The following is a 25910-nucleotide window of genomic DNA, read 5'->3' on the forward strand; positions in this document are numbered from 1 at the left end:
TACAAGATTCTGAGGGGCTTGACAAGGTAGATGTTGAGAAGATGTTTCCACTAGTGGGGGAATCTCAAACTAGGGGACATAGTTACAGGATAAGGGGACACTCATTTTTTGGTCATCCTTTGCTGGTTTTTAAAACTTTCCCAATCCTCTGGTTTACCACTAATCTTTGCTACTTTGTATGTTTTTTTTTTCAATTTGATACTATCCTTAACTTCCTTGGTTAATCATGGATGGTTTATCCCCTTCCTAGAATCCTTCTTCCTCACTGGGATATATCTTTGCTGTAAGTCATCAACTATTTTCTTAAAAGTCTGCCATAGCTCATCAACCATCTTTTCTGCTAAACCCCTTTCCCAGTCCACTCCAGCCAACTTTGCCCTCATTGCTTTGTAATTACCCTTAATTAAGTTTAGCACAGTGGTTTCCAACCAAAGTTTCTCACTTTCAAACTGAATGCTAAATTCTACCATGTTATTGTCACTGTTTCCTAGGGGATCTTTTACTCTAAGGTCATTTATTAAACCTGCCTCATTACACCAGATCCAAAATAGCCTGATCGCAGCATATTGCTCTAGGAAACTCTCCCGAATAGTCTATGAAGTGACAGAAGTAAAAAATATAAAAGTCAAGATGTAAAGTGAATCTATATAAAACCTTTCTGTGATCACAGTTGGAGTACTGTGTACAATTTTGGGCTGTGAATTATGGGAAGGAGGCTGTGTTAAAAAGGATTCATCACAGATTCATTAGTTCAGATGTTGCCTGGTTATGAGGAAATAAAAATACAGAGGCTTGTGAATTTGGGGCTTTATTCATTAGAGCTGGCGAAATTGGGAGTGATATAATAGAGCTGTATTGAGTTTATGATGGGGTGGGACAGAGGAGATTGGAACATCTAAAATCCATTCTGAAATGGAATCCACGCCTGAAGAATTATTTGGACTGTTCTTTCCACATATGCGGCCTGACCTGTTGCGTATTCCCAGAATTTTCAGTTTTTATCTGTGGATAGAAATAGGCTGTTTCCAATTGCTTAGGTATCTAGAATGACTGGGTGAAGATGCAAGATTTAATGCAAGTGATTTATGACGAGAGCAGGAAAAAGTTGTATTCTCAGATTTAGGCTGTGGAATAACAAGAGTTAGCGATTGAAGCAGACTTTGGTCTCAATATTAATGGGGAGGCAGGGAGGTAGAGGGGTCCAGTTTTGTGGTTGCGTAACCCAGAAAAATTTGTTTTCCTCAGGTCCAGTGGAATTTAACACAGAACCTGATTACCATTTTGGGGTGGTGTTTCCCAGTCACAGCCAGCCAGATTGGGAGGCTGGCTGACTGGTTGTTGTCCAGGTAGGCCTGTGGCACTAGGCCACAGTCAGGGACTGCAGGGGAGGGAGAGAAAGATCGGTGTTCGAGGGGACATTGATGGGAAGGCTTGGAAGGGTTGGGGGACATGAGAAGGGGTTGGGAAGATTACAAACATATGAAATAGGAGCAGAAGTAGGCCATTCAGCCCCTCCAGCCTGATCCGCCATTCAATAAGCTCATGCCTGATCTTTTTGAGTTTCAGATTCCACATTTCCATCTATCCCCCATAACCTTTGATTCCCTTGCCTAACAAGAATCTAAAGATTGTATTGCTGGGAAGGTGGACAGCTTTGCTTAGTCAGATGGTCTCCTGGCTCTCAGGCAGTGCTAGAAAAACACTCGTTCTATGTACTGGTCCCCTCTTCCCTTTAGTGTCTGGGTTTTCTGAGACTAGGGAAATATGGTTGGCCTGCATTTCAAGCTGGAGAAAATAAAAAATCTGAGATATGCAGCCTCATTAAACTATTTAAATGAGTGACCTGCCTCCGAGAAATGGGTTGGTCGCCTATCCCTGTCTTCATTGAAACCAAAAGTGAGCAGGTGGGGTTTGGTTTTGAGAATTGGTTTACATTTTTCCTTTCCTCCAAACCAATTGAACTGCCACCAATTAACATGTTAGATGGGTGGTGAATAAAAAACACTGGTACTGGGACTACTGCACGCATGGAGCATAAATACATAGTGTGGTAAGGCTGAACCTATTTCCATGTTGTATTTTCTGTGTAAGATGGTATTTAGTTTTTTGGTAATGATCTTCGGTGTCCATGTTTTCAATGATGGTCATAGTTCAGGCAATCCAATCACCTCAAATTTTGTATTTACATCAAATTTCAAAATTCATAAGCAAGTGATTAAACTTTGCCTATAAAATTACATTTCCTGTGTTTGAAATGCCAGTTAACAATGGCCCAGATCTTCCAGTCAGCATCGGAGAGGATGCATCTGGCCATTTAATCTGCCCATTTACTATTTTACACTCGAGCTTTTGCCAGCTCCAGCAGGGATGCAGGGATGAACAGAGTTAGGTGGCCAGGTCTTGAGCATTAATTCCAGTGCAGCCACACCCCCTTCTCTCATCATGAACTGCCCCTTAAGGTCTGGGCTAGCTTCAGTTCATTGATTTGCACTGTTTATAAATGAACCTGTCAACCCCTGTACTGCTCAACCTCCCATCACTGGCAGTGCTCATCTACTCCCTCACCCCCACAACTATGCTCACCCCCTCACTCCCTGACAATGTTTAATCCCCACTCCCCCACTTCCTGACAATGTTGACCCCCACCCCCTACTGACGATGCTCAACCCACGAAAATACTCAAGCCTCCCCACTTCACCAGTGCTGACTCTTCCAACACCAGCCATACAGGAACCAGGGATTCTGGAAGGTGAGATGGCAGAGGAGGGTGCATGAGGGATTAAGCACTATCTGGGAGGGAGGCGAACATTGTCAGGATGGGGGCTGAACATTGTCGGCGGGACGGGAGGGTGGGTGGTGGTAAATATTGTCATGGGTGGGTGGTTGAATATTGCCTGGATGGGGGCTGATCGTTGTTGGGACGGTGACTGAACATTGCTGGATCAGGGGTTGAATGTTTCCAGGAGGGAGCGGTGAACGTTAATGAAGTGGGGGGGTGGGTGAACATTGTCAGAAGGGGGAGGGGTGCAGTGGTGAGCATTGCTGGGGTGCTGTGGGTTTTGGAGTGCTTTGATACTCTAGCTGATTTACTTAGAGTTATGCTCCTGAGCAGGCTTTACACCTGTTATGAAAAGCTCTCAGTAAACCCATGGGTAGAAGATTCCCCCCGTCAGGGGGGTTGTGCGGGGGCGGGCGCAGGCACAGGCACAATCGGTGCCCCGATCGGGTCCGCACCGCCATTTTACGTGGGTGGGCCAATTAAGGCATACGTGTGAAAGAGCTCAGAAATCTCCCTGAGGCACAGAGGTGCCTCAGGGAGATTAGTTTAAAGTTTCTAAAGTTTAATAAAGGAGAAAAAAATCTTTAGACCATGTCCCCTCATGTGAAACTGTCACATGAGCTGGGACATGTGCATTAATTTTATTAAAATTTTTTCCAAGATTTCAAAAACATTCATGAAGCCTCATCCCACCCATGGATGAGGGTCCATGAAAAAATGCAAAGGCCACATGGACTCTTCGCCTGCCCGCCAACCTTAAGCTTGGATTGGATGGGCAGTTTTCTCAATAGGGTTAATTAGTTAATTAATGGCCTTAACAGGACTTTGACAGTTCCACTGAACTGAAAATCTAAATGACGCTCGGTGACCTCGGGACGCCCCCGCTCGCCGAGCCGAAAATTCTCCTGCATGTAATAACCAGGGTAAGTATAGGGTTACAGCCCAAGTGTCCTTCCCAACCAATCTTGCAATTTCTAATCTACCAATGGCCATGCCACTAGCAATCTCGCATGTTTTAAGAATGCATTTTTAAAGTCTCTGGTTTGCATGACATCTAAAATTATTCAAACTCTATGGCAATACACTATTGTTCATATTGTTCAGTGCAAAATAGTGAGAAAAGCTGTCAATAGCGCCATCAGCTGTTCTGTTTTTGATGTCTAATATCGATTGATGTTAGAGCAATTATTATAATTATGTGCAATCCTCTTCAAATTTGTTTGCAAACAAAATGGGATTTACTTTTGTTTTAACCTTTTTGGCATTTGGGAAATTTTTTTTGTAAAAAGGTTCTATTAATAAACAAAAACAAAAATAGCTGGAAAAACTCAGCAGGTCTGGCAGCATCTGTGGAGAAGAAAACAGAGTCAACGTTTCGAGTCTGTATGACTCTTCAGCGGAACTGAAGAGAAATAGAAATTAGGTGAAATATAAGCTGTTTAAGGAGGGGTGGGACCCCCGCTTTAAACAGCTTATATTCACCTCATTTCTATTTCTCTTCAGTTCTGATGAAGAGTCATACGGACTCAAAACGTTGACTCTGTCTTCTTCTCCACAGATGCTGTCAGACCTGCTGAGTTTTTCCAGCATTTTTTGTTTTTGTTTCAGATTTCCAGCATCCGCAGTATTTTGCTTTTATGTTCTATTAATAAATCTGTTCATATATTAGGTGTGAGATCTTGAAGCATAATGTCACAGATACACTGATGACACCATTCTTATTGCTGACTCTGAAGGGAATCTGCAAAAAATTTTGGATAGAGCAGTTAGGGAAAGTGAAAGGAAAGGGCTGAGCATAAATTGTGAGAAAACAAAATGTCAGTAGTGTCCAAAAAGAAAATCATACCAGAATGTAAGAACGCAGTGAAGAATTAAAATATCAAACAGACAGACAAATTTTGTTACCTAGGAAGTATGCTAACATCGGACGGAAAGTGCGACCAAGAAATAAGATTAAGGATTGGAATGACCAGAGATACATTTCAAAAAGTGAAAAAGATTATGATCAACTCAACATTAACCATGAAAATACAGCTGAGAATCCTGGAATGCTACATCACACCAATTTTGGCATATGGAAGCGAGTGTTGGATGATCAGTGAAGCAATGCAGAGAAGAATTGTGGCTTCAGAGTTATGGTTTTTGAGGTGAATAATGGAGATATCTTGGACAAGCCACACTACCAATGAAGAGGTGCTGGCAAAATCTAAGGTCAAAAGAACTCTGCTGACCAAGATCAGGAAGAGACAGTTGGAATTTCTTGGGTATGTAATAAGAAATCATGATTTAGAAAATCTGATGCTGATGGGACAGATCAATGGTAAAGAGATCAAGGTAGTCAAAGAGCGATCTTTTGAAAGAGCCTCACAAACTGGATGGATGTACCAACAACAAAGATGATCCACACTTTAGAGCAGGGTTAACATAGAGGTCTATAGTCACCAATGGCTTCTTAGGACATGGCCCCTGAAGAAAGAGAGAGAGGGAGATAGAGAAAAAATGTCACAGGGATGAAGCTGTGACCTGATATGCACATGAGAAAGCTCTTTGGATCCCTGTAGTTTATCGCTGCACTATTAAAGGGCAGAACCTAGTAGATTATTAAAAACTTGTCTTCAGGCTTTTTGAATGATGAAAGTGTTTTAAAAATCTGAATTGTAAAACATGTCCATACCATACCTGAATTTCACATTACTTCTACCATAAATAATCTAGAGGAACTGTTTTATTTTCAGAAATGTTGCAAGACAACTTTCATAATATAAATGAAACATTTACTGAAGAAATTAGAAACCGTCTTCCTTTCATATTCAATATTTGAAAGACCGGGTGCAAGAACATTACCATCTTCGTACATCATCGGCTTTAGTGGACCTGTCATAAATACCAGAAAAAGTTCCATGAAGAAAGAACCCTAATAAATTAATTGGTTTATTTGAATATTGACCTTGTGAAAACTATTTCTCATCCTGTCACCGAGCCAATATTTAACCAAGTCAGCATCTTACCTTCAATTCCATGAATGTCAATTCTAGCTAACAGTCTCATAGAGAAACTTTCTTAAATGCCTTCTGGAAGTTCATATAAGTAACATGCAGACAACATCCTGCCCAATATTTTAGCCATCTCTTCAAAACATCTAATTGGGTTTGCCAGGCATGACCTACCATTTACAAGTCCATGCTGGCTCTCTGATCAACTGAAAATTTTCAAGTTGTTCAGCCAGCCTATCCTAATTATAGACTCTAGCAATTTATCCAAGCAATAGGCTAACTGGCCTACAATTTCCTGCTGTTCCTGTCTCACCATACATAAATAGCAGAATGATATGTATAATTTTCAATCCACAGGAACAGTTCCTGAACTGAGAGAACTTTGGGAGATTAAAGTTTGGGTATGTACAATGTTCTAACCTACGTCTTTTAAAACCCTTGGATTGGAAACCATTTGGTCCTGGGAAATTGTTATTCTTTCGTACATTGTTTTCTTTTGTCGCGACTCATTGGGGATAGTGCGCTGTAATATCAAGCCCCACTGTTCCCTGAGCCATGACAAATGTGATAACGTTTGATCAAACCACCATATTGCCCCAATTCTACCTGTTTAATTTAGGTTAACAGAATACGAACACCAGGTTTGTAAACTTAATAAATAAATGTTTATTGAACAAACTGTCATTAACCAGTGGCAAAAGAAGGAAATATGAACTGCTAATTTCTAACACTATAACTTAAACTCTACCTATTCTTAAATCCCTATACACACACACACACAAGACACACAAAAACATGGATTTGATGGGTGGGATAAAACAGTTCAACAGCACCAATTCCAGAGTACAGGATTCAATGGGTTGATTTTGATTGATGTCTTCCAAATTTCTTTCAGTTCTTGTTGATGACACGAGGTGGTCTTCCAGCACTTTCAGTATTTAGTTCACTAGTTGAGCGCTTGTCTTTCAATGTCTCCAACAGTGATTTTCCCCTTTGCCTCTTGACAGGGGTTTTTAGAAAGAGATCAGGTTATAGAGATATGAGAAGAAAAGCCAGCTAGCTATTATTGTGGAATTACTGGAATCTTCCACACACAGGCAAAAGAGGTTTTAGGTCTTGTTCCTTTCAGGCTAGGAGCTATTCAGCTGCATTGCTTTTCACCAAAACCTGGCCACATGGTCAGGAGCCAATTAAACCGTTGTTGCCAGACAGCTCCCTTGGTCCAGACTCCTTTTCAGCACCATTTTTCTTTCAGGGCACGCTCTGTTCCAGGACTGCAACATTGTGTATATCTCTCATCCTGTTCCATGGACATGTCTTTCAACATGCAGCCATTGTAATTTGAACCCACAATCCGACAGAAAATAAAAAGATATGTTCCTTATACTTCCTTACTGTTATTTGTATACTTTAATTTTGGGGAGTCCAATATTAGTTCCCTTGGGATTTCCAGCATGCTGATCTCTTCCTTTACTGTAAATACTGACCAAGTAATCAATCAACATGTCTGCCATTTCCTGATTTTCATTGACAATATCACATCAGTTTTTAAGGGGCTCCTGGCCACCCTTTTTCCTATTTGTAAAGAAAAAGTGTTTATTTCAATATCCCTTGCAAGTTTCTTTTCATATTCCCTTTTGGTAGCTCAATGTATTTGTCATTTCTTACAACATTTCCTCATTTTCCAGAACCACTTTTTTAAAAACATTTTTGTGTAGTTTATCTTTTAATTTTTTCTTGTCCCTTACCTCTTTAGTTGTCCATGGCTATTGTTTTGGCAAGTAGAGCTTTGTTCCTTGGGGGTAGAAGCTGGTTCTGTATCTATTTTTTTGAACATCTCACATTAACAATCCACAAATTTTATCCATTGTGATGAACCTTAAGGAAAAGAAAGAAACTTACCTTCCGCTTACATTGGAGTTCGGAGGCTGGGAACTATAGTTCCCAGTAGGCCTCAGGGTTTCTGCGCATGCGCTAGCTGTAGAATGGCCTCACATGTGCAGTTGGATCACTTTCATAATCTTCAGGCCAGTAAGCGACTCTGTGTACATGTGCAGTTCATTTTTCAATTTTTTCAAATTGGAAACCTGCTCTGTGTGCCTGCGCAGGAGAGAAAAAAGACCAAAAAGTGAACAGTGGTAAAAAGAGATCAGATGACCTGGAACTGGAATTCCATTCAAAGGAAGGTATTCCAAGGAGTAAGACATGGGAGGGGGACAGGCAGAAGATCCCAAATAAAGAAAATCCCAAACCAGGAAGTGGGGAAGAAACAGACCCCAGAAGACAGTCACAAGTTAAGGAAGAATAGGAATCTGAAAGTAAAGAGCAGAGAAAAAGGCTCTGAATTAGAGACAGAGCTCGAGAGAAGCCTGAAGATCCGAGGAGACAGCTAAAGGTTGGTGACTCTGTGCTGCGGGCAATAAGGGCAAAGGTACTCTTTGGAGCAGTGGTGTCCTGCTTGACACAGCCAAATACCCGAGTGTGTGCATGGGAGGTGAAGCTTTAATGTACGTGAAGATCAAGGGAGAAAAAAGCATTGGTAGGCCGAGTTTGAAGCCCTGGAAGTGGATCCTTGTTGAAGACAGCTGAGTGGAAGTGAAGCTTAGGAGACAATTCCAAGGCAAGTTCTTAGAGCATGGAGATGGGAAGCCCTTATGATAAAGACAGGGTTTCAGTGGGACCTGTTGTTTCACAGTGTAGCAAACATTTGGTGGATGGGGGGTGGGGTGGCGGTGTGTGTGAAATGAAAAAATAAGAAATCCATAGAATCTGCTTTGGGTGGCATCTGGCACTTGGTTTTGGAGTGTGGCCTGTCCAACCACAGTTCACAAGTTAGTTCGTTAGTTCATATGTGCCACATACTTACCCAGAATAGTAGAGTATAAGATAGATTTTGTAAAATGTTATCTTTCGACTTTGTATGTATCTGTAAAGTTATAGTTGGGGTGAAGGAATAGTGTGATTTGAATTATAGACTGGTGTTTGCATTGAAATCTATCCAACCTTAGGGCCCAAAGACTGGAGGATCGTATCAAATGGTATGTCCCAGTTGCTATTCACAACGGCCAAGGTACAGACCGTATCCAACCAGCCCGTGCTTGCAAAACTTGAAACAGTGTCCAACATTAGACATTAGATGTGATTCTGTGATTGGACAATATTTGCTAAATAATCCTGTGCACTCAGAATTACACTGACAACCAATTTAAGATTGCCAGTCGGGCCCGCAGTATGGCGCATTTGAATACACTGGAAGCGACATACATTAATATACAGGGCCCCGTTCTTTGCAGACAGAAAGAACATGTACATACATTATGCCTATTTCAGCTAAACAAAATAAGTGACAGCCATTTGCTGACTCATTCCTCAGGGCAATGCCTTGACCAAACAGGGTCAGGCTGACTGGTTTAAATTTCAAACAATGCTTGGCAGTTAACTGTCAGTCACCATTCTCCATGGCAACACCTCTACCAATCAGAGTCCTCTTGCCAACCAATCAGCACTCTCTTCACATCAGTATAAATTGTTTTCCCCTTATATTGATGTTCTGATGGGTGCAAGCCAAAAAGCTTTGACATCTCTTTTTTCAGCAATACTCTCGTTCATTTTCCTTGTTTAAAGTTTTATTCTTTTGATAAAAAGTTCACCAGCAGATTCCTGTGAACCTGTTCAGTAACTCTGCAGTTTCTAAAAAGAAATAAAAGTTAGGATCCATCAAGCCAGGTTCCACTCTGCGATCTGGCTTATCCAGTAGTAACATTAGCTGAGATCGTAACACTATTTGCAGATTTAGTTTACAGTGGGCAGTACATCTCATTCTTGCCTAAGTAAAGAATCTTAGGGATAAACACAAAACAGCTGCTTTCAAACACTGCTCAATCATTGCTTTTAGATAAATGATCACAAACTGTTAGGCTGGTTGCTAAATCTTAAATTGCCTGTCTTCTTTTTGGTTGGATGACATATTTTTGCAGCAAACTATCCCGGACACACAAGAAATTCACTACCCGATGTCCCAATCTATATCAGAATTGAAATCTCCCATTAGAACCACACTATATTTGCTACAATGTTCATCTAATCTCCGAATTTATGCAATCTGTCACTTTAAATCTGCTACGAGAGGGCCTATGCACATCATCTACTGATCCCCAATCCAATTCTATTTCTTAATTCTATCTATAAAGACTCCACTGCCCATTTAACGCATTGTATCATCTCACCATTGAAATGATTTTGTCCCTAATCACTAAGATTACACCCATCCCCTCCATCTTATTTCCCATCTAGAGATTATAGTCTTTGAGGTTATTTAACTTAGCTCCTAGTTCCTGGTACTCTCCAAACAGGATTTCTTGTCTTTTCTTCCCTATGTTGTTGGCCCAACATGGATCATAATGGCTGTATCCTCCACTCCATCTCCAATATTCTTTCAAGCCAGTTTAAAATGCTCTTCATCTTGGCAGACGGACAACATACCAAGTTGGACCCTTAATCATACTTAGAGGATGCTTTCTCTCCAGTTAATTATTGAACCCCCTACAGCTATTACAATTTAGCTCACCCATCCACCAACTCAAACAGCCTCCTGCTCCAAGGTGCCATGATTGGCAATAAAAACAAACAAAATGCTGGAAACATTCAGGACAGGCAGCATTTGTTGGAAGAGAATTAACATTTCAAGTTAAAGACCTTCCAGAGTTCTCATGACAGGCCCTTGACCTGAAACTTGTGTTTCCAGCATCTGTTTTCATTTCAGATATCCAGCATTTTCAGTATTCTGTTTTTTCGAATAGTGCCACAGTTCACATTCTAGTTGTCCTTCCAACAGCCTTTATCCTTAGCTTCACAGGTCGCAAGTGCTTTGTACTCCTTGGATAGGATGTTTCTGCACATCTAGGTTCCCTATCTTATTCAGTTTCCCCTTTGTCTGCACATTAAGTCACACCAACCTAGTTCTGAACTTGCACCTCTCAAAAAGAGACACCAAAGTCTGGACCAGTTGCTCCTCCTCCCTAAGGGTCAAGAGTGTCTACAACTCAATGACTGAGCTAGAGAGATTCAAGATAGATACAGTATACCTCAAATATGTTGACTCTTGGTAGTCTTGCTGTTCACAAATTCCCACACACTACACTCCAGACATACAACCTGCTCTGCCATATCTTGGTCTACATTATCTAACTACTTATTTTCCTTTCCTACACACTAATTTGCACTAAGCACTAAAACACGACAAAATTTTAAAATACTGTCAGGAATACCTAGTTTGTAATTTATATGTTTTGGAATATAACTTTTAGTTTTAGGAATTAAAGTTTAAACTGTAGGGGGTGGGGGGAAACTTAGTTTAAAACTGGTAAACATTTGATGTAAATGCGATTCAAAGGCTGGGCCATGTTGACTTAAAAAGGTTGGTCATAAAACAGCAGGTGGAGAAACTTAAATAATGGATGACCCATCTTTGGGCCTTTTGGTGGAAACATGACATCTGCAATCATTTCAGTGAGGGCAGACCAAAGAGTTTTTACTTTGGGATTTGAGAGTTAAATTAGTTTAAAAACATTTGGTAAACCCTGAAGGGTTGCAAAGTCCATTTATTTCTCCAAAGAATGTTATCGTAGATGGCTGGAGCTTAGGGAGGTTCTCTGGTTTCAATTTATTGTTTTAGTTGCAACCTGGATTTTTTGTGGTGCAGCTCAGAGAGAAGATAGCCAAAGCAAATGTCAGTTAGTTAGGCCTGCAGTTTAAGCAGAGAATATCCTAAATTCATAATACAGGTGAGGCTTAATCTCCATTTAGATTAAGTAAAGGAACTGAAACTGGAAAATTGTCTAGTTTGAAACTAAAGGAGAAATATACAGGGTCCTCAGTCTTGCGGGGAAAGAAAACAACCAGCAGATTAGATTGGAAGTATTAAGGAGGCAACCAGAATAAGGGATTCAGGCATCCACAGACCAGAGGTGGCAAAGGGAAGGCAATAGTGTAGTGGATTTGTCACTGAACTAATAATCCAGAGACCCAGGGTGCTGCTCTGGGGACCCAAGCTCAAATCCCGCCATGGCAGATGGTGGAATTTTGAATTCAATAAAATCTGGAATTAAAAGTCTAATGATGACCATGAAACCATTGTCGATTGCTGGTTCACTAATGCCCTTTAGGGAAGGAAATCTGCTGTCCTTATCTGGTCAGGCCTACATGTGACTCCAGACCCACAGCAATGTGGTCGATTTTTAAATGCCCTCTGAACAAGGGCAATAGGGATGGGCACATCCAATGAATTAATGAAAAAGTCTTACCTCAGAACAGATAGGACTGTGGTAATCAGAAGTAAATAACCTTAAGATTGAAACTTCTGAAGAAGTCATACGCACTCAAAACATTAACTGTTTCTCTCCATAGATGCTGCTAGACCTGCTGAGTTTATCCAGCATTTTCTGTTTTTGTTTCAGATTTCCAGCACCCACAGTATTTTGCTTTAACCTCAAGACTGATGTATCTTAGAATGAAAAGTCTGGGGAAAAGGAGTAATACTGAGTGCACATTATACAGTTAGTGTTAAGACTGCTTGTTTTGTTTAAATTTCATTCATGTACAGTAAAGTTTGAGTGCCTTAGTTCTGTTGATTAATTACTGGGTGCTCAGATTTTTTAAAATGTTAATGCTAATCGGATCCTAACAATACCATCTCAAGCTTTCATGAACCACAAGTCTGGAAGACAAAAAGCAACACCTCCATCCCCCTCTGCACCAAATTTCCAATTTTTGCACTGTTTATGATGCACTCTGTCGGGTACTACTAAATATCTGGAATGGAAATTCCAGGATAGACAAATTTCCAAGATCTTAAGTCCCATTATTTACTGAATTACCATTTAAAAAAAAATCCTTTAAGCTTCTCCCCTCAGGTGCTGACAAGCCTAGCTGACAATAAGCTTGTCAGCTGCACCCTGTAGGCTTGCTCATGTTTTGGATCACTGAGTGCCAAATTGATTTGATTTCAGTCTTTCATTGTCAGGTGTCATGTTGGAGACAAGCTGACCTCAAGATGTAACACTATCCCTTCCACAGATGATTTATTAGTTGATCCCTAGACAACTTACAAGCAAGTGATTGAATCCTGACTAAAAGAAACATGCAGTAGGAAATCCTCCTGCACAGCGTGGAGGGAATACCATACCTCCAACAGAAATACATGCAGCTAAAATTGTGGGTTTCATTTCAAATATACCAACAACTTCCCCTAGCTGTTCAATGAAAAACAAATCAAATTAGGAACTTCATACATTAGATAGTTCAACTATTAAAATATACAGGCAGTTTCAATGCATTACTTAACCACTTTTATTTTCAAAATAGGAATAAAATGTGATTTTATCAAGGTCATGTAAATAGAATTCTAATAGGTAAGTGTTCCAGACACTGGAAAAAGTGGACTTTATTCAATTTAAATCAAACTGTGAGGATGCTGCATTGCTTTTGGGCATGTTATCAATGTGCTGGATAATAGAGTTCATTTGTTACACAAATAAATCTATGCAGCTAAAGACAAGATGTAGTACAGCTTGTTCATAAATATCTTAAAGCTGTGCATCAAAATACAGTAAGCAGTCATTTTATGAAAATTGTTTCTAAAACAGGGATACAGAATGTAGATGCGTTACACGATTAATTAATTTGAACAGTAAATGGTATCTACTCCCTCCCATCACCCACTTCACATTCCTAAATTGGTCCAGTTTCTTTTAATCGTCTTCATCATTTGAATCTGGAGCTTGATCTTTTTTCTCAGGCTGGGGTGGAGGTAGTTCAAGCCGAGCCCATAATATTGGTTCAGCTTTCTTCATAGTAATCTCAACCTTAGCGGGTGTCATACTCATTTGGCTTTTACTAACATCAATGACCTTCAGGGAGGAGAGAGAAAAAATTATTTCACTGCTTTTATCTAATTAAAAAATAAAAAACAGTTTCTAAACAAGCACAATATACAGAACACCAAGTTTTTTAAATTCAATCTCAGGATGTGGGCATCGCAGGCTAGGGCAGCATTTACTGCACATCCCTAATTGCCCTTAAGATGGTGGTGAGCTGCCTTCTTGAACCGCTGCAGTCCAAGTGGTGTAGGTACACCCACAGTGCTGTTAGGGAGTTCCAGGCTTTTGACCCAGTGACAGTGATGTACTCAACAAAACATGCAAATAATAAATGTTAATACTAGCTAGCATTAATCAAACCAAGATCAGGCTTTCATTAGAAAGGACTTCTGACCCATGGAGTTGATGTAGAAATTATTTTTTGTTAAAGTGAGAAACAACTTACATTTAATGCTTCTAATGTAGGAGATCTCAAGGCTTTTCACAGAAGAGCGGGCAGTCTAAAATTTTCACTGAATTGATACAAGGTATTAGGAAGGGTGACTAAAAGCATGGTCAGAGGTAGGTTTTAAGAAGGGGTTTAAAGGAAGAGAGTGTGGTAGTGAGGCAGAGGAGTTTTTGGCAGATATTCCAGATCTTAGATCTAACTGCATGTTTTAAGGCATGGCCAACAATGGTCAGGCAAAGGGTGTGAGGGGTATGTAGAAGGCGCAAGCTGAAAGAACGCAAAAGTCTTGGAGCACTGGAAGAGGCTAGAACGGAGGTGTGATCATGAAGTAACTTGAACATGATAATGATCATTTTACATTAGAGGCACTGAGTGATATGAGAGCAGGATTTGGTGTGGGTTAGGATATGCACAGCTCGTATGAACTTAGGTGGAAGATAGAAAGCCAGCTAGAAGAACACTAGAATGACCAAAACAAAAAACTACTGCGGATGCTGGAAATCCAAAACAAAAACAGAATTACCTGGAAAAACTCAGCAAGTCTGGCAGCATCGGCGGAGAAGAAAAAAGTTGACGTTTCGAGTCCTCATGACCCTTCGGCAGAACTGAGTGAAGTTAGGAGAGGGGTGAAATATAAGCTGGTTTAAGGTTGTTGGGGGGGGGAGAGAGAGAGAGAGAGAGAGAAGTTGGGGGGCGGGGGTGGTTGTAGGGACAAGCAAGCAGTGATAGGAGCAGATAATCAAAAGATGTCACAGACAAAAGGAACAAAGGGGTGTTAAAGGTGGTGATATTATCTAAGAAAATGTGCTAATTAAGAATGGATGGCAGGACACTCAAGGACCTGCCATCCATTCTTAATTAGCACATTTTCTTAGATAATATCACCACCTTTAACACCCCTTTGTTCCTTTTGTCTGTGACATCTTTTGATTATCTGCTCCTATCACTGCTTGCTTGTCCCAACAACCACACCCCCCCAACTTCTCTCCCCCCACCCACCCTCCCCCAACCTTAAACCAGCTTATATTTCACCCCTCTCCTAACTTCACTCAGTTCTGCCGAAGGGTCATGAGGACTCGAAACGTCAACTTTTTTCTTCTCCGCCGATGCTGCCAGACCTGCTGAGTTTTTCCAGGTAATTCTGTTTTTGTTTTGGATTAGAATGACCAAACCTGGAAGCGACAAAGAAATGCAGGATGGTTTCAGAAGGGGTCAAAGTGGTTTTTGAGAGAGTATATGTGGTTGGTAGCTCAGCTTGGGGTCAATTAGAATGTTGAGGCTGTTAAGAATCAGTTTTCTCCCAGGACAGTGGTTGGGGAGGGGAAAGAGATTTGAAGGTGACCAATTTGTGGTTTGGGCCAAAGATGATACTAATTTCCCCAATGTTTACTGGAGGATACTGTGGCTCATTTAGAATTCAATTTTGGATAAGTAGTCTGACACCACATGTAGTGGAGTGGGTCAAGAGAGGTCATGGACAGTAAGAACTGTCAACATACATGTGAAACTTGGTGCATGGCTTTAGATGACATCAACAAGGGCAGCATGCATACGAGGAAGAGGAGGGTACTAAGTCTGGATTCATGGAACACTTGAGAACAGTGGGAAGGGAAGACACAGCAGAAGGTTCTCTGAACATGAGTGGATAGGTAAGAATGGAACTAAGTGCGGTCAGTCCCTCTCAACTGGACAAAGGCGGAGAGCATTAGAAAAAATGGTAGCCAGTTCAAAGACTTATAGAGGTGAAAGGAGACACTGATGGAGTGGGATAGTGCATGTTTGACCTTGATTAGGACTGTCTCAGTGCTGTGGCAAGGGTAAAAACCTGACTGGAGAGATGGAAGCATCGAGTTCCAAGAAAGATGGGAAGAGATTTGAGAGGCAATGTGTTCAATGACTTTGAAAAAGGGAGGTTGGAAATTGCCATCAGGGACTTCTCTTAAAGGGACAGAGGTTGTGGAAGGGTAGTTGGGTGTAGTAAGTGGATTATGAAAATGGGGGCAGGCAGTACTAGAGCACAGGAAACCATTTGCACCAGTTATAAATATAGCATGGGGACCAGGAAAGGAATTCAGCATCAGCAGTTTGACAGGAATGGACTCGAGAGATGAGTCTGATATCCAAGATCAGCTTGAAGGCAACATGAATGAAGACAGGAGAGAAGGTAGAGAAAGACGCAGCTTAAGGGCTTGGTGGGAATGGGGAAGTAGAATGCAGCAGAGGCAGATAAACAGCTGGTCTCAATCTCAGTGACAAAGTTCATGAGCACCTTGCACTTATTCTTGCTAAAGGTAGAAGGGGCAAAGAAAAGGAGTTTAAGGAAACAGTGGAAAAAATGTTTGAGGTTACGTTCTATTCCAAAATGATTGTGGAGTGGCGAGTAACTTTGGCGGAGAACAGTATGGTCTGACAGTACTTACAGTGGTCCAGCTAGACCTAGCGATGAAGCAGTTCTGATCCAGATTCATTCAAGTCTGCATCCCCTGGATCTGCAGAGCAAAGATGGGGGCTAAACGGGGGCCAATGACCAGGGTGGGAGTGAGTAAAGTTCATAAGGTGGTGGAAAGTATAGCCAGGTAAGGAGGCTTCAGTAAAGGAAAGGTGTCACTACCCATGAGCCAAAGTTCCATGATGTCAATGTAATCAACCACAATGAAGTCATAGGCTTCTTTGCATGGACATTTTGGAAAGAAACAGGAAAAGGGTGGTTACTGGCCTGCTTACAAAGTCCAAGAGGCAGTGCTAGGTGATAAGTGGGATGGGCAGAAGGTTGACGAAACCGGCCTCCAACAAGTACATCGGACTGGAAGGTCAGTCAGAGAGGACAGGGTAGGGTAGTGAGGATTGCTGCTTTTAAGGAGACAGCAAAAAATGTCTTGATAGGCCCTTCAGAAAATGCCAAGAAACACAAGGATAACTATGGGCTTAGTCCGAAGGGCACTGCACTAACTCACTAAAGCACCTTCCAAACCCACGACCTCTCCCACCTAGAAGGACTAGGGCAGCAGATGCATGGGAACACCAACACATGCAAGCTCCACTCCAAGGCACACACCACCCTGACCTGGAACTATAGCATCGTTCCTTCACTGTCACTGGGTCAAAATCCTGGAACTCTCTTCCCAACAGCATTGTGGGGGTGTACCTACACCACATGGTCTGCAGTAGTTCAAGAAGGCAGCTCACCATCACCTTCTCAAGGGCAGTTAGGGATGGGCAATAAATGCTGGCCTAGCCAGCAACACCCATATCCCATGAATGAATAAAAAAATGTCAAGGAAAATTAAAGATTGGGACGATGGCAAGAGCAAGAAAGTAAAGGAATACTGATGGGTTGAGGTGGGGACTAATGTAAACATACTGAGGAAAGAAATGAATGGTAAAATGATTGGGAGACAGGAAGGGCAGAGATGGGACATACTGGTCAAAACGGTCTCAGAGCAAAATAGAGAGACAGAAGTATCAGGATTATTCAGATTACTGCAGGCAAAGCAAGTATTAGGATAGCGTCATCCTAGAACACAATTTTGAAGGCAAAAGCTTCAGTGGATTTAATTAAAACATATGATCACCAACCTCTTGTCTGAACCCAATTTTCTGCAAATTTAGCTCAAGCTCCTTATAACTCGCTTGCAGAATAAAGCCACTTCCCCAAAAAACCATGGTCTAGGTTTTCTGCCACCAATCTCCACCAATTTTTTGGTGGTTCTGGGACAAAGGCAGAAAACAACTCACTACATTTTCACCTTACCACAATATCCTGGGAGAATAGACCTGTTAGAGAAAACTACAAACTGTAAACCTCCCCGCTCTCTGAACACTGGACACAAAGGGCTGCTTGTTAGGCCCCTTCATTCAACATTCAGATTTTTGGTGGAACAGATGCTGTTGATGCAAAAACGAATGCCTATCACTATATAACCAATACTTCCTGGAGCCCAGCTCCTGCATGTAAATGGCCTCAGGATTAGATATCTAGCTAGAATCAGGAGCTTCAGAACAGGTGGAAATACCACCCCACTAGAAATGTGGAAAAGGGAAGAGTTCTCAGCTATTATAATTTCACATTTGAACAAAATTTTTACTATCCCAATTGCTTAAATTAAGCAACTGTAATAAACAGCATGAAAGATATTAACTCAAATCAAGCAGACTGCATAGATTTTCAGTAATTATTACATGAAACAGGTTCTAGTGTTGCAGCCAAGTTTGAAAAATTCAATCAATAACAAGCAGAGAACCACAACTGAATTAACCTCAGTCCTAATTCTAAGGAAACAACCTTACACAAAGGAAGTTATGATAGTGGCATTTCTAACTGAATTACAGAAAATAGGAATTTCTTAATCAAAGTTAGTGCACCAATCACCCCTGAAAAGCTTATAATAGGATCTATACTTACACCCCACAAGTTCACTTTGTGTTCAAATTCTTTTTCCCTTTCAAATAAAATGTGGATATTCAGCTGCAACATTTAAAAGATAATATTGATTTGCAGTATTAGAACACATTGGAATGTACACACACAAAAAGAAATGTATTTTTCAGAAGGTCAGTGAGAGTGCAGTCATACTTCTGCTTCACAGTGTTGCAACTGTGACAGTGCAACTCTGTAGTGATAGTCAATATAAACAAAGTGCTGCATCGTCAAGTAAAGCACATTTGTTAGCAACACACAAGACTTGTCAAAATGTTCTTAGGTGAACAATTATATTTAATAAAATCCAATTTAAGTGTGCTGAATTTAGGTATTGAGAATGCCAAAGAACTATGCTTAGTAAAGAACAGGCTGTGCAATTATCAGCTGATAAAAGGCAAAAAAGAAACTAGCATCAATGCAGGAAGCACTGAAATAGAAATTTGATTCCAAATCAGAGTGCCATATCTCAGCTGTGATTAAAGAGCTATTGGATCAGGCACTTCTACTTCAAGATGTCCTTAGAGAAACATTTGCATGGGCCTGCAAAACAGGCAACTAGTTGCACCTATGCTCAGATAAATTAAAATTGGTTGCAGATGATTAAAAATATCATTCATTACTGTATTTCCAGATTCATTTTGTTTAAAAGGTATAATCTAACAGATGGAAAAATAAATTACTTCACGCAAAGATGCCTCACTTGTACAGATCGAAAATCTGAATCTGCTAGATAATTTTAATTATTATTACTTCTATTTATTAAATTTATTGCTGTATTGGTGTAGCCATTTATACATTAAATTGAGAATCAACTTATTGAAAAATGTATTTTTTAAGGTTTAAATTTCAATAAAGTTTATCGAAAAACTCATTTCAATTCAATTCCAGATCAGATAGTCAAAGTTAAATTTTCCTTCCCGACTTAAAACCTCATGTCAGAAACATATGCCAGCTGCCTACCTTACATCATAAGGAGAAAGTGTTTCCACTGACAAAACAAGTCAGTAACTACAGGAAACCAATTTAAGATAATTGGCCAAAGGAACCAGAGGCAACATGAGGAAAACATTTTACTCAGCGAGTTATGATAATCAAGAATGAAAGAGTGGTGGAAGCAGATTCAATAACCAACTTTCAAAAGAGAACTGGATAAATATTTTAAAGGTGAAAATTTGCAAGGCTACACGGAAACAGCAAGGGGGTGAAACTAACTGAACAGCTCACAGACACAATAAGCTGAATGGCCTCCTCTGTGTTACATCATTCTATGATCCTATTATCATAAATTAAGTTGGTTCAATATTTACTGTCACAGTTTTTCTATCTAATGGAATATAGTTAGCTCTGCTAAGAAGTATTAATCCGGACACAGTCCAATTACTGCACAAAACAGTTTGCGCGTACATTGAAAAAAAATAACCTTGCTAGGCATTTTATGTTCTGCCAATACAGTTCAATACCTACCTGTGTTGTTAACTTTAGGAAACTCACCAGAAAGACAGCTGCATAGCTCAAGCACTTATATTGTTTAGATCTGCAAACCAATGCCACTCATCTCCAGTTTGCCATTATCATTATAGAAGCAGCTTTTCTGCTCCCCACCCCCCCTCACTCCCCCCGCCACAGAATGCTGCTTTGATTTCTCCATTTTCTACAACTCTGTCTTCAGCCATGCTGCTGCACAGAAACAAAACTGACTTCACACCCAGAATGGGTAGGGATAGGAGAAACTGATGGGCATTACCCTTTAGGGCTCTCTTGCATTGCATCAAGGGTAGCCAAGCACAACAATGATCTTCAGGCTATTCACTTCATGCTTTGATTGCAAAAGGTCACAGCATGCATCAAAGATAATGCAAGTGGTCCATGACGAGATGCATACCTCTTAAAAAGACTTACACTCTGATGATTACTATAGTGAAAAGCTGAGGTGCTAAATGACCCTAAATAGTGAAGCAACTTTTCTTTAATATAAGCATACTACATGTACAGGATATTCACTAAGATCTTCACGTAACTCATGTTAAGCTATGCATTTAAGAGCCTGCAATAAGGAAATTTGAATGTTCCTTATTAATTCTAGCTCAACTTGAAAAAGAGCTATTATTACTCTTGCAATAGAATAGCTATTCTTAAGAGGTAAATCGCCTTATGCATTGGCTCCTTATACAGGTCTGGTATCTAACATGCCAGTCCTAAAGTTAATTGTAAAAACACTTGAATTTGCTGTAATTAAAAATTGAGTACACTGACATGGATCAACATTGCAGAATATTTAAGAACATTTTTCACGAAATACAACAATGTAGAGAATAAAATAGCTTAAATTATGTAGACAAACTATTTTCAATTTTTTTTTACTTAAATCATTTCATTGTAAAAGCTATAGCAGAGTTACACATACCACTGTGCTGTTAGCTTCAACATAACTCAGCTCTGGGATCGAGTTTTTGGCATAAATAGTAATTATGACTTGTCCTCCAGTTTGATGCCAATCATGCCGGCATGGTACAACTTTATTGGCCTGTTAAAATAAAAATCATACAATGAATCTGCTAACTGCATATAAAAGTCCAACAAAAATGCAGCTTAAAGGTCAAAGAACTCCCCCATTTTATAGTGAGAATAGACCTACTTAGAAGAACTGGTTTTATTTTATTAAAAATCACAAATTTAGTAGGCTTAGGACCTACTAGTCAGGCTCCCGCTAGTCAGCTGTGAGGTAATGCCACCAATAGGGAATCACTACATGCACCTTGGAACAATTCTACTAAAAATAGCGAACATGACATGACAGCAGTCGTGGAGAGTCAGCTCAATGGCATCCGAACTTGGGAAACCATGTTATTGGCTGGCAATACAGTGTCCCTAGTTGGAAGGTTGGTTTGTCAGAGCTGGGTGCCTCTGCATCTGTACTCAAATAGGTTAGAGGATACAGCCCGCTCCCCACTTTTTGCAGTCATGTGGGGAGGGGGTATTTCTTGATGTTCCATTTCATGCTATCAGTGACTTAGCATGGACGCAACGTAAGGAGGCATTAGTAGCTCAAAAATCAGATGCCTATATGTCTCATTAACTTTATATTCAGAAAAGTAGCACCCTGTTGTGAAAATGTCTAACTTCATGATTCCTATGTTTTAGGACTTATTTTTAAATTCGTTCATGGGATAGGGGCATCGCTGGCTGGGCCAGCATTTATTGCCCATCCCTAGTTGCCCTTGAGGTGGTGGTGGTGAGCTGCCTTCTTGAACCACTGCAGTCCATGTTTGTTCCAGGATTTTGACTCAGCGACAGTGAAGGAACGGTGATATATTTCCAAGTCAGGACGGTGAGTGGCTTGGAGGGGAACTTCCAGGTGGTGGTGTTGCCATCTGTCTGCTGCCCTTCTCCTTCTACATGGGAGAGGTCGTGGGTTTGGAAGGTGCTGTTGAAGGAGCCTTGGTGAGTTCCTGCAGTGCACCTTGTAGATGGTATGCACTGTGCGTTGGTGGTGGAGGGAGTGATTATTCGTGCATGAGGTGCCAATCAAGCGGGCTGCTTTGTCCTGGATGGTATCAAGCTTCTTGAATGTTGTTGGAGCTGCACTCATCCAGGCAAGTGGACAGTGTTCCATCACGCTCCCGACTTGTCCCTTGTAGATGGTGGATAGGCTTTGGGGAGTCAAGAGGTGAGTTACTCACCTCAGGATTCCTAGCCTCTGACCTGCTCTTGTAGCCACAGTATTTATATGGCAAGTCCAGTTCAGTTTCTGGTCAATGGTAACCCCTGGAATGCTGACAGTGGGGGGGTTCAGCAATGGTAATGCCACTGAACATCAAGGGGCAATGGTTAGATTCTATTTTGCTGGAGATGGTCAATGCCTGGCACTTGTGTGGTGCAAATGTTACTTACCACTTGTCAGCCCAAGCCTGGATATTGTCCAGGTCCTGCTGCATTTGGACATGGACTGCTTCAGTATGTGAGGAATTGCAAACGAGTGTAGAACATTGTGCAAACATCCCCACATCTGACCTTATGATTGAAGGAAGGAAGGATGGATGAAGCACCTGATGATTGGGCCTAGGACACTATCCTGAGGAACTCCTGCAGTGATGTCCTGGAACGGAGATGTTTGACCTCCAACAACCACAACCATCTCCCTTTGTGCAAGTATGACTCCCAACCAGCGGAGAGTTTCCCCCCAATTCCCATTGACCCCAGTTTTGCTAGGGCTCCTTGATGCCACACTTGATCAAATGCTGCCTTGATATCAAGGGCAGTCACTCTCACTTCACCTCTGGAGTTCAGCTCTTTTGTCCATGTCTGAATCAAGGCTGTAATGAGGTCAGGAACTGAGCGGATTTGGCGGAACTCAGTTAGGGAGCACGTTATTGCTGAGTAAGTGCCACTTGATAGCACTTTGATGATCGATTCCATCGCTTTACTGGTGGATAGTAAACTTATGAGGTGGTAATTGGCCGGGTTGGAATATGCAATATCCAGTGCCTTCAACCATTTGTCAATATCATGTGGAGTGAATCAAACTGGCTGAAGACTGGCATTCGTGATGCTGGGGACCTCTGGAGGAGGTCGAGTTGGATCATCCACTTGGCACTTCTGGCTGAAGATTGTAGCAAATGCTTCAGCCTTATCTTTTGCACAGATGTGCTGGACTCCCCCATGATTGAGAATGGGGCTATTTGTAGAGCCTCCTTCTCCAGTGAGTTGTTGAATTATCCACCACCATTCACAACTGGATGTGGCAGGACTGCAGAGCTTAGATCTGATCCGTTGGTTGTGGAATTGCTTAGCTCTGCCTATTGCATGCTGCATATATGCTGTATGGTACGCAAGTAGTCCTGCGTTGTAGATTCACCAGGTTAGCACTTGATTTTTAGGTATGCCTATGTTGGTCCTGGCATGCCCTCCTGCACTCATCATTGAACCAGGGCTGATCCCCTGGCTTGGTGGTAATGGTAGAATGGGGATATGCTGGGCCATGAGGTTGTAGATTGTGGTTGAGTACAATTCTGCTGTTGCTGATGGCCCACAGTGCCTTATGGATGCCCAGTCTTGAGTTGCTAGATCTATTCAAAACCTATCATGTTTAGCAAGGCGGCAGTGCCACGTAACACTATGGAGAGTATCCTCAATGCGGAGATGGGGCTTCGTCTCCACAAGCACTGTGCAGTGGTCACTGCTACTGATACTATCACGGATAGGTAGATTGGGGACGAGGTCAAGTACATTTCTCCCTCACTGCCTGCCGCAGGCTCAGTCTAGCAGCCATGCCCTTTAGGACTCGGTCAGCTTGGTCTGTACTAGTGCTACCGAGCCACTCTTGGTGATGGACATTGAAGTAGCCCACTCAGTTGTACATTCTGTGCCCTTGCCACCCTCAGTGCTTCCTCCAAGTGGTGTTAAACATGGAGGAGTACTGATTCATCAGCTGAGGGGGGATGGTACGTGGTAATCAGCAGGAGGTTTCCTTGCCCATGTTTGATCTGATGCCATGAGACTTGATGTGATCTGGAGTCGATGTTGAGGGCTCCCAGGGCAACTCCCTTCCGACTGTACACCACTGTGCTGCCACCTCTGCTGGATCTGTCCTGCCGGTGGAACAGGCCATTCCCAGGGATGGTGATATTGGTGTCTGGGGCATTATCTGTAAGGTATTATTCCCTGAGTATGACTATGGCAGGCTGTTGCTTGACTAGACTGAGGCACAGCTCTCCCAGTTTGGCGCTAGCCCCCAGATATTAGTAAGGAGGATTCTGCAGAATTGACAGGGCTGAGTTTGCTGCTGTCATTTCCAGTGCCTTGGTTGATGCCAGGTGGTCCATCCAGTTTCAATCCTTATGTACCCTTTAGCGGTTTGATACAACTGAGTAGGGTATTAAGAGTCAACCATATTGCTGTGCGTCTGGCCAGACCAGGTAAGGATGACAGATTTCCTTCCCTAAAGGACATCAGTGAACCAGGTGAGTTTTTAATTCCAGATTTTTATTGAGTTCAAATTCCACCACCTGCCATGGTGGGATTTGAGCCCGGGTCCCCTAGAGCATTACCCTGGGTGGGTCTGGATTACCAGTCCAGTGGCAATATCATTACACCACCGCCTCCCCTTCACGATATAACTTTTAGTTTGGGGCTGAAGTTTTAAATGTAAGCTAACTGAAGCAGCTGATTTGGGAGACTGGGAAACAGCCCTATGATAATTACAGTTCCAAATTCGGTCCCAAGGGGTTAGGGGTTAGAGATATGAAAACAATAAACAATAGCTGATCCTCTCTTAGCTTTGTAGTGGAGCCTGTAGGGATTGCAGCTGTTCCTATTAGAGATACAAATTATTCATCTAATTTCCTAGATCAAAATAAGGCTGGAAAGCAACTGATGAAAAACAGTAATTCTTGAAGTACCCATATATTTTTCAGATCAAAGGACAGGTTTGGGAATTAAAGTTCATTAGTTGAAATCTCTATCTTGCACATCCCAAGTGTGCCATGTTGCCATAGAGATAGGTTGCAGGGAGGTCTTCTTTTGATTTGGGTTTATCTGATAGATTTTTCACTGAAAACAGGCAGTTATATCTAAAACTGGAATAGCTTGGAAACAGGCAAAGGAAGAGAAAGCTGCCAACAGTTGCAGTTGGAGCCGGACAGTAACGTTGAGAAACAGAAAGAATTTGCCAAAAGCTGTAAAGAGAAGCAGAGGGCTATCAGAAACAAGGAGGATTTTCTGATTTTGGAGTCACTGAGCAAGAAAGCAGCAAGGCCCATACTTGAGCTTGGGTGTCCATAATCAGGAGGTGCTTAAGCAGAGTTGCCTAGCCAGATACTAGTGGAAGGACTCCAAGAAATCTTATCCCTCAGAGGAGAATCAAAGTGAATTTCTGAGAGCTGCATGTGGCACACCTTGGTTTGGCCCCACGAGATGCAAAGGCACCCACAAGGTCCTGTAAAGTATAAGGCACGTCTTGGCTGGAAATAAAAGTAGAATGGCCAGTGGTCAGTTGAGATTTTCCAGTTTAAAATATAATTGTTTATGAAATAAGTTAGTAGTACTTCCTTTGTTTAACTCTTGTAAAGAATTTTGTTAAAATATGAACCTTTGTTACATGGTTCTTTTAGTTAACAACTGAGTTTGAGTTTTTTTTTAAAGTTACTGGTCTCCCTCAGGATCTTAAGTACCAAGTCCAGACTTCTCCTTTAATTAGATAATTGAAAAATTAATTGAACTACTAACACTTAAAAATTGCATGCACTGGTGCTTTAAAATAATGTGCCACCAGTAGTTTCTGTGAAAGAAGCTTCTCTTTTTCTAAACCCCTGAAAAAAAAACTTCATTTATTGTAATGGAAATTTTCAATCCCAATTTTACAAATTATGTTTAGTTATACTATTTAGCATAACGT

The 25910-nt window shown here is 41.3% G+C and overlaps 1 protein-coding gene across 1 annotated transcript in view; it reads right to left on the reverse strand.

Moving 5' to 3' along the window:
- Positions 1–13101: 13101 nt before the first annotated feature.
- The window catches only part of LOC144682891 (cysteine and histidine-rich domain-containing protein 1-like), a 41046-nt gene continuing 28237 nt past the window's right edge, over positions 13102–25910 (reverse strand). Inside the window, exons 9-11 of the mRNA XM_078545756.1 lie at positions 20922–21041; positions 18500–18562; positions 13102–13679 (exon numbers count right to left, since the gene is read on the reverse strand). Of these exons, the coding sequence (XP_078401882.1) occupies positions 13521–13679; positions 18500–18562; positions 20922–21041 (342 nt within the window). The 3' untranslated portion in view covers positions 13102–13520. The remainder of the gene's footprint in view (positions 13680–18499; positions 18563–20921; positions 21042–25910) is intronic.

Source organism: Cetorhinus maximus, chromosome 7 (assembly GCF_964194155.1).
Source record: "Cetorhinus maximus chromosome 7, sCetMax3.hap1.1, whole genome shotgun sequence".
Lineage (NCBI taxonomy): Eukaryota > Metazoa > Chordata > Chondrichthyes > Lamniformes > Cetorhinidae > Cetorhinus > Cetorhinus maximus.